Source organism: Diaphorina citri, unplaced genomic scaffold, assembly GCF_000475195.1.
Source record: "Diaphorina citri unplaced genomic scaffold, Diaci psyllid genome assembly version 1.1 scaffold3468, whole genome shotgun sequence".
Lineage (NCBI taxonomy): Eukaryota > Metazoa > Arthropoda > Insecta > Hemiptera > Psyllidae > Diaphorina > Diaphorina citri.
The window spans coordinates 1-9,583 of record NW_007380874.1 but is presented as its reverse complement, the minus strand read 5'-3'; the positions used below and the strand labels follow the sequence as shown (position 1 = coordinate 9,583).

General features: G+C 32.5%; 1 protein-coding gene across 1 annotated transcript; it reads left to right on the top strand.

Moving 5' to 3' along the window:
* Positions 1–2,301: 2,301 nt before the first annotated feature.
* On the top strand, positions 2,302–9,217 carry LOC103520321 (putative uncharacterized protein DDB_G0286901; the record flags this gene model as incomplete). The annotated part of the gene is made up of 5 exons (XM_017448475.2): positions 2,302–2,354; positions 2,444–3,276; positions 3,409–3,788; positions 5,306–6,640; positions 9,145–9,217. Coding segments are annotated over exons 2-5 (2,621 nt in total), but the record flags the coding sequence as incomplete, so codon positions are not given.
* Positions 9,218–9,583: the final 366 nt, after the last annotated feature.

Sequence of the window (9,583 nt, the reverse complement as noted above, 5' to 3'; positions counted from 1 at the left end):
TTATGGCACCCTATCACTCAGCAGAAAATTTCTTTGTGTGTTCAGCATACATATTTCCTAAATTTCATTGGGAAGTTATGGTGAAACAAACAAACTTTGACCAGCAAATTTTGATAGGAATGCTTTTTTTCTGGATCTTCCTAATTCCATTTACATTGTTACACCGTATTTTAAATTTTAACTTTCAATTTCACCGCAACGTAATCTCCGAGAACGACAATTTCACCAAAACATAGGTTTCCGTCTATGAACGAAATAATATGTACATATGTCGTGCCTATAATGGTGAACTCTAATATAGCATAGCTAAGTAATGTTATGAAACATTACTAATGTAATAAATAAAGTTCCTGAACATATTACTGATAATTTTAATGTAAGAGTCACCATATTATTTATTACTTAGAAAAGAGATAGGTACCTATCTAATCTCCCTGTAATCTGTAAATTTACCACACTGCTGACGTTTACAATTTCTCTAGTCAGAGCATTAAAAGTTTTATGAGTTCTGTTGTAATAAAATCGGAGATTTTGTGATTTTACATCCTTAGATTTGTCACTTTTCGACTGATTTTATTTGTTTCACAATAACTCTCCAACTGTTTGGTTAATTATTGCAATATGTTCAACACAAAAGACATTTGATCATTAGATTTTAGGCTTGCCTTTTGGACCCCATCCCGATGAGTTCCTTTTTCAGAGGGAGTTCCACAGTCTGTTCATAGAACAACAGAACTGCTATATACTTTCTAGTTTCTTCATATTGACACCTAAATTTGGATTTCAGATTCTAATATCCATGCAATTTGAATGTGCTGAACGGTTAGTCCCATTGAAACTACAACCTACATAACTAGGTATTTAGAACTTTAGAAGTGTAATACCTTTACCTTCCTACTCCAATCCAGAGGGCTTCAAGGGGATAATATTATCAACTTCTTTGACTTATGCAGGTCCCCTATGAAATCCCCAAACCGTATGAGTCACTCAAAATACGCTCCGGGCAGAAGAAATAACAGGTTGAACTACCTAACATAATATTATGTATTAGTGAGGCACTGACCACTGATTTGATCAGATAGTTTTTAAGTTCAAGGATTCTTCGATATTGGTTTAACGCTACATATAACGTCTTTTCAAGAACCCGAAGGTGTAACAAAATGTAGGATTTGCTTCACAAACACAAGTACCTATGTACGTAATGAAGGAGGTATATTATTTTATCTTGACATTTTGTTTCTTCTGATTCCAGATGTGGATAAAATGTAGGAATCAACTGTAGTTTCAAAATTTGGCAAAAACATGGCAAGATTGATTGAATCCGAAGCGGACCACTCTTCATCATCTGCTCTAGATAATCCTACATCTGCTACAGTATTTCGTCCAAAAAATTGTAGTTCGAATCTGTATCATATGTAGATATTTGAAATATTTTGCACCTTTCCATAATTTCTCTAGAGACTAAATTTACCATTAGGGAGGGGTAGGGATTTATCAAAACAAAAGCTCATCGCCAACATAGTATTTCGTCCAAAAAATTGTAGTTCGAATCTGTATCATATGTAGATATTTGAAATATTTTGCACCTTTCCATAATTCCTCTAGAGACCAATTTTACCATTAGGGAGGGGTAGGGATTTATCAAAACAAAGGCTCAAAATCTTTAGAGTTAGGCGCCAGACACCTATGTTGTCATGATTGTGTCGTTTGCAATACAACTTCACAAGTTCAACCTCATTCTAAGCATCTTGTCCAGCCACATTCTCGTAATAAACAGAATTTCCAATGATTCATCATGATCACATTTCACGCCATACTTCCAGGTCAATAAAATCAATCTCACTTGATCAAACAAAATGTATTGAAGTCAAGTGTGGAGCTCTTATCGCTCGCCGTTACTCAAACAAAGAAAAATAAAGGACTCACTTGATCAAACAAAATGTATTGAAATCAAGTGTGGAGCTCTTATCGCTCGCCGTTACTCAAACAAAGAAAAATAAAGGAAAAAATGGTCAATTTTTAATCTGAACAACGTAAAACATGATTATGAAATCCCCAAACCGTATGAGTCACTCAAAATACGCTCCGGGCAGAAGAAATAACAGGTTGAACTACCTAACATAATATTATGTACTGAGGCACTGATTTGATCAAATAGTTTTTAAGTTCAAGGATTTTTCAGTATTGGTTTAACGTCTTTTCCAGAGTCCGAAGGTTTCACAAAATGTTTTGCTTCACAAACACAAGTACGTAGGTAATGAAGTATAATATTTTATCATGACATTTTGTTTCTTCTGATTCCAGATGTGGATAAAATGTAGGAATCAACTGTAGTTTCAAAATTTGGCAAAAACATGGCAAGATTGATTGAATCCGAAACGGACCACTCTTCATCATCTGCTCTAGATAATCCTACATCTGCTACTCTAAATATGGCAAAAACATGGCAAGATTGATTGAATCCGAAACGGACCACTCTTCATCATCTGCTCTAGATAATCCTACATCTGCTACTCTAAATACCAATGGTAAAATGAGTTCCGTGGAAATCCTCAACAACACAACATCCAGCCCACGGAAATTTAGCTTTAAAACAAAACAATATAATCATAACCATTATCAACCAAAACTAGTCACTAGCAAAATAAAAATCAATCCAAATTCAACAGTTGCTGAATTAGCAAACAAATTTAATACCATCATTGTTGATGATGGAGATAAAACCAATAGACACCACGTTATTCTGAAGAGAAAGCATAGCGTCGGCAATAACAATACGGTTATCAAGGAATTACCAAATAATGTTAAAGAAGCTATTCGGCTTTTTGAACAATCCAACAGCAAAGAACGAAATAATAACGTCAAAAAGGATTCAGAACCCAAAAGCAATGAACAGACAAAAAAGAGCTCAAAAATTATATTGATACGAAAAAATTCTATACAAAGAGTGAAAAAAATAGCCTCAACAGGTGACATAAGTACACAAATAAAATCAGAATCTTACAGTAATCTGAAAAGATCTGAAATAGATTTAAAAGGCACATCTTGCGAAACATGTCTGACTCTACCACAATTACGACCAACATTGAGTTTGGGTTCCAACATTAATGCTCCTATGAAAATTAGAAGACCCTCTAGTATTGGAAACAGTCTGAATCAAAATACAAGTAGTAACCAAAACAAGACTTCTAAAAGTGAATGTGAAAATTTACTAAGCAACATCAGGAAGAATTTAAGGCACACTTCAATGATAAATTTGAACAATTCTAGTCATAGATTTGATCATAGCTATGAACATAAAATATCAGATAAATATTTAATTAAAAGTGAATGTGAAAATTTACTAAGCAACATCAGGAAGAATTTAAGGCACACTTCAATGATAAATTTGAACAATTCTAGTCATAGATCTGATCATAGCTATGAACATAAAATATCAGATAAATATTTAATCAACAAATACAATACTTTAAAACCAGAACTGAAGCCAAAGCCAGAGCAAGATTTCATCAAAGATCGAAGAAAATCTGTTTCTGATATTCAAATTTTGTTCAAAAATACCAATCAGGATTTAATCAATAGTAAAGTTGTTCAAAACAATTTTCCACAAAGAACTAAATTCCAATTAAAATCTAATAAGAATCAAAATGTAGAACAAGTTAAAAAATCTGTATCCATTGAAGACATAATTGCCAAAAATAACGTTGAAAACATTACCAACTCCAATAATGAAATAAATAAAGAATTAGCATTAATTAAAAATAAAAGTAATGAATCTGAGAATGAACATGGTTTAGTAAATAAAAATATTAAAACAAATAGCTCGATTAGTACAGATCACAAGAAAAATTTAGAAGTGGAAGACAAAATAATTAAAAATAATAGACTTTCAATACCGAAATTTAGTTCTGAATTAGAAAATATACTGAACCATCGGAATGGAAATACTACTAATTCGGAATCTATTGATCTCGTGAAAGACAATTCAGAGAAGAACGAAAAAAATTACAATACCGAATCAGAAATTTCTAGTAATACAATTGATTTTAAATCTAGTAAAACTGAACAAAAAGAACAAACATTGAAAGAAGAAGATCATACACATAAATAGCTCTACCTACCTCCACATACATAATCTGTATCATACGTCATAGGACTCAACAACAACACGTCTCAATATCATTCCACATTGATAACATAGGTATTTACATGCTCGCACATAATATTAGGTAGGTATTTGTTTACATGCATAGGTATCTTAGGTATTTGCTCGGCGCAAATTGCTCCAAACGACTCTTATCCAGGAATTTACAGCTGGAGATTTTATCTAAGAACTCTCGTTACAAATTTCTTGTATCCTTGTTTTTCATCTGATAAGATAACGTTTTACACACTGCACCTGGAGAAGTTGTGAATTTGTTTCACCATAAATCTCCATCGATTTGTCCGATTTCAATGAAATTCACCAAAAATGTTCAACACTTAGTAGAAATTTGCTCGTTAACTTTGGGGACCCAGCCGGACCTCTGGGGCCCCATATTAGGTATCCTTTTCTGGATGAATTCCACATCAGTTCAATTAACTACTAGTCCAACCAAATTCTAGATTAATTAAATTTCCAAGATGTTATATCAAAAGGTCAAAGCGAGTGTTATGCTCTATTTTGATTTCAATTTGTAGATTATTCAGCTATTTCTTTGAGGCTTGCCACTAGACTGTTTTGCGGTCTTTACAGTTCATAACAACAAAACTGGTAGAAGGGTCAGAGAGGTTAGACATAATTTACACTCCTCAATTTACATAATAAAATACATGTTTTGGGCACTTATATCTATAGACTCGTTCAATTTACTGCCTTCTACTCCCACTAAAAATATTAATTTTTAAATTTTAAAGAGTTAAAATAAAGTTACCAAAAAATGGGCGGATTTTAACAGTGCCCTAATCGTATGGAATACAAAATTTTAAAGCGATCAAATGAAAGAGGAAAAAAATGTAGCTTAGTTTAATTTATGTTTTCTTACGTTCTTTAGGTGTAATTAATCAAAAAATAATCTAATTTGCTTCTTAATCAATAGTAAAGTTGTTCAAAACAATTTTCCACAAAGAACTAAATTCCAATTAAAATCTAATAAGAATCAAAATGTAGAACAAGTTAAAAAATCTGTATCCATTGAAGACATGATTGCCAAAAATAACGTTGAAAACATTACCAACTCCAATAATGAAATAAATAAAGAATTAGCATTAATTAAAAATACTGTAGTAATAGAAAGTAATAAAAGTAATGAATCTGAGAATGAACATGGTTTAGTAAATAAAAATATTAAAACAAATAGCTCGATTAGTACAGATCACAAGAAAAATTTGGAAGTGGAAGACAAAATAATTAAAAATAATAGACTTTCAATACCGAAATTTAGTTCTGAATTAGAAAATATACTGAACCATCGGAATGGAAATACTACTAATTCGGAATCTATTGATCTCGTGAAAGACAATTCAGAGAAGAACGAAAAAAATTACAATACCGAATCAGAAATTTCTAGTAATACCATTGATTTCAAATCTAGTAAAACTGAACAAAAAGAACAAACATTGAAGGAAGAAGATCAAAACAAAGAGAATGAAATAGTCTCAATCCCAAAAGAGTCTACCAATTCTAAAGAACAAAATGAAATAATCACTCAGCACCCCAATCCCTTCAGCTGTACTGATAAGACTGATAATGAACCAAAAATTGTACTTAGTAAACCTAATAATTCATTCCTATGGAGAACATTAAGCAAAGACAATAAAACAACTAGTATTGTAGATAAAGCAATAGTCAATACAAACACTCAGGAAAAAAATTACCAAGATGATGTAAATGATTATGAAATTTATACATACATTGAATTGAATGCCAAAGATAAAGAAGAAAAAATTGTTAAAAATACCTCTTCATTGCATCTAAACAATCTGCCATCAGCAACGTACCAAAGTCTTCCCAACTTAAGTCATTGTGAAATTGATGACACCTATGAAGAATTAAACTATTACACTGAAAAGAACTATGTACCCGAAATACCAGAAAAGAAATTTCTAAAAGAATTCGATGAAGTAGTACCAGAATTACCCGAAAAGAATCGAAATCATAATGTGGGAAACATGACGTGGGTAAATGCTTCAAAACCTGATATCCATATCAATGTTGTTGTTTGCAACAGTGTTGATAATGTTTCAAAAGATTATCAAAACAAAAACATACCAGATCTTCTAAAACGAGGTGACGGAGAAAATCTTTACCATGAACCAAAATTTGCATCTGAACATCTAGAAGAAAAAATTAGAGAAAAAAGGCAAGTATTGACAAATATTGCCGATAAATATGCAACTATTGTCAAACCGTTAAAGCGAGATCACGGTGAATTGAATTACAACTATGAGAGTATAGTAAGTGTCAAGGATGACAGTCATTACATTAGTATACAAGATGATGCCGAGGTATATGATGATGTCCTAAACGTGATTCAAATGGACAACTGTTATGAATCCATCAAAGCGGACTCAGAATGTGGCAGTTTCTGGGAGAAAGACAACAGCATCTATGGTATCAAAGCTCCAAGTGTCTTATCAAACAACTCTACCGTCAGCACAGGTAATTCATCTTTTACTTTACTATTCCACACGGGTTTACACAGTGTGTAGGTATTTCAATTTCAAAAATTGTATGAATGACCTTTAGAGTCCCCATCAATATTATCTTTTTTAATTGTAAATATGTAAAAATACACGTTTTGGCTGTGTTAACTTCACTTGTGTAGCACTGTTCATCTTCAAAAACCCACTGTAAAAGATCTATGAAAACTTCCCGTCAGTCCTTATTTTTAACTCGTCTATTGAAGTTTCGTTCACGACACTGTAAAAGATCTATGAAAACTTCCCGTCAGTCCTTATTTTTAACTCGTCTATTGAAGTTTCGTTCACGAAGGTAGGTAGGTAGGTAGGTTTGAATATTGTAGGGGGTACAATAATATTTATTTATTAATTTTTACAAGAAGCATGAAACCTAAATTTTTCGGGCATCTAATCAAAATATGGGCCATCATTTTCGTAAAAACCGCCACGCATTTTTTCAATATCTTGGACAAACCATTTTCTGTAATCAGCTCTTTCTGTAACTTCATCAAGAATTCTTTATTCTCACAAAAGAAATTGCGGGTGACCTTTCTTTGAACCAAATTCTAGATTAATTAAATTTCCAAGATGTTATATCAAAAGGTCAAAGCGAGTGTTATGCTCTATTTTGATTTCAATTTGTAGGGAATGTAGGGTATTCAGCTATTTCTTTGAGGCTTGCCACTAGACTATTTTGCGGTCTTTACAGTTCATAACAACAACACTGGAATTAGTAGAAGGGTCAGAGAGGTTAGACATAATTTACACTCCTCAATTTACATAATAAAATACGTTTTGGGGGGCACTTATATCTATAGACTCGTTCAATTTACTGCCTTCTACTCCCACTAAAAATATTAATTTTTAAATTTTAAAGAGTTAAAATAAAGTTACCAAAAAATGGGCGGATTTTACCAGTGCCCTAATCGTATGGAATACCCAATTTTAAAGCGATCAAACGAAAGAGGAAAAAAATGTTAGTTTGATTTATGTTTTCTTACGTTCTTTAGATGTAATTAATCAGAAAATAATCCAATTTACTTCCTAAGTATTTTAGTAGGTATTAGGTCGATTTTTAAAATTGGCCCTCTACTTACGTTTACCGGACTTACTCGTACTTACGAGTAGGTAGGTATAGATAGAGGTGTGTAAATTGATGGTTAAATCTCTACAATAAAGTGATAAGTGAATTATATTTTTCGTCATTTATGTATTAAAAAAAAGGCATTTCTTTTCCTCTCCTTCTTCGTCATTTTATACAACAAATTCGATAAAAATGACTTTTGGGTTTACGTTATCATTTTTGCACACACAACACACGTGTCGCTGTAGAGTAGGTAGACTGTAGAAATAGTGTTCACCTAGATGTAATAATTATGTCGTTAGCATTCCTTAATGCTTGAGTATAAGTAGGTATTTTAATGACCGGACTTCAGATAATCGAGAGCAACGTCCATCCATCTACCGAGTGTGAAGCAATTTCTCAAAGAATGGCCATCCGGTTTAGGATTATTATTTATAGGTAATTATATTTAGGATTTTCCACAAAGAACTAAATTCCAATTAAAATCTAATAAGAATCAAAATGTAGAACAAGTTAAAAAATCTGTATCCATTGAAGACATGATTGCCAAAAATAACGTTGAAAACATTACCAACTCCAATAATGAAATAAATAAAGAATTAGCATTAATTAAAAATACTGTAGTAATAGAAAGTTACAAACAACACGTTGTTTTGCGCTGATCCATTTTTGGACGGTTTTCTGAATTTGGGATCTCAAAAGATGAAATCCACATGGGATTAGTAAGATTAGTTGGTTAATCAGCGGTTTTAAATGCTGTTTCTTCTTTAAGGTGTGTCCACACATAGTCGACGACCGTCGATCGATCATCGGTCGATGTGGATCGACAGTCTATGTGTGGACACACCATCAGAGTTTAGAGTCAACATGAAACTGTAGACCCGAGCGTTACTTTTTTATTTTGGTTTTAGCATTTTAGTTTTTCTCACATATTTCCTTGGATACTCGTATATCTTGCCTTTTTTTACATGATTACATGTCTGGGATCAATGTAATCATGTAGAGCTCGACTGCACGACATTTTTTGATTGATAACAATGAGGCTCAAGTAGAATTTAGATGACTTTTGGGTACACAACTACACGCAATGCAAGCGCATGAATTTTTATTTAGGTTGAGCTAGGTATTTGACCTCTACTTATGGTTTAACAAAAATTAAAAAAATAACAGAACTGGGTATTTTTAACTATCTATCACCATAGGTAGGTAATAAGCTATTGAAAAGATCAAAATGTCTGTAGGTAACTGACTACTCGGTGGTATAGAAGTAGGAAATTCTATGACAATAATAGGTAGGTACTTATATGATGTGATCTGTTAGAGAGCTTTTTTAAACTCGAGTATTTTCCCCCAATTCTTCCCCACATCAATTCCATTGGTTTCTCGTCCCATATTTCCAGTGTCCGCGTTCATCGATACGAGTGACGAGTGGGTAGACGTTGAGCAATCGGATCACGAGGATCATATCTTTGTGTAAGTGTTACCAAAATGACTAACCAATCACCAATAGGAAACTTAACTCACTAACTATTATTAGGATAAAAAGTATCTGCCTAAAATACAAAGTTACAACTATAAAGGAAGGTTTCCTTATCTGTTGCTTTGATGACAAAATTAAATAAATTATTGAAACGTGTATTTATTATTAATTTATTTACGTAATGACAGTTTAAATTAAGAAAGAAAAAAATCGGGCCCCTTTTCTTCTTACCTGGTTCAAAACTGTAAAACATTTTTGTTTGTGGTAGACATTAGTACAAACTCAATCATTGATCTAATTAATCCATAGCTACCTCTATTATACATTAGGCACCAGAAGAATGATTATTATGACTTCTG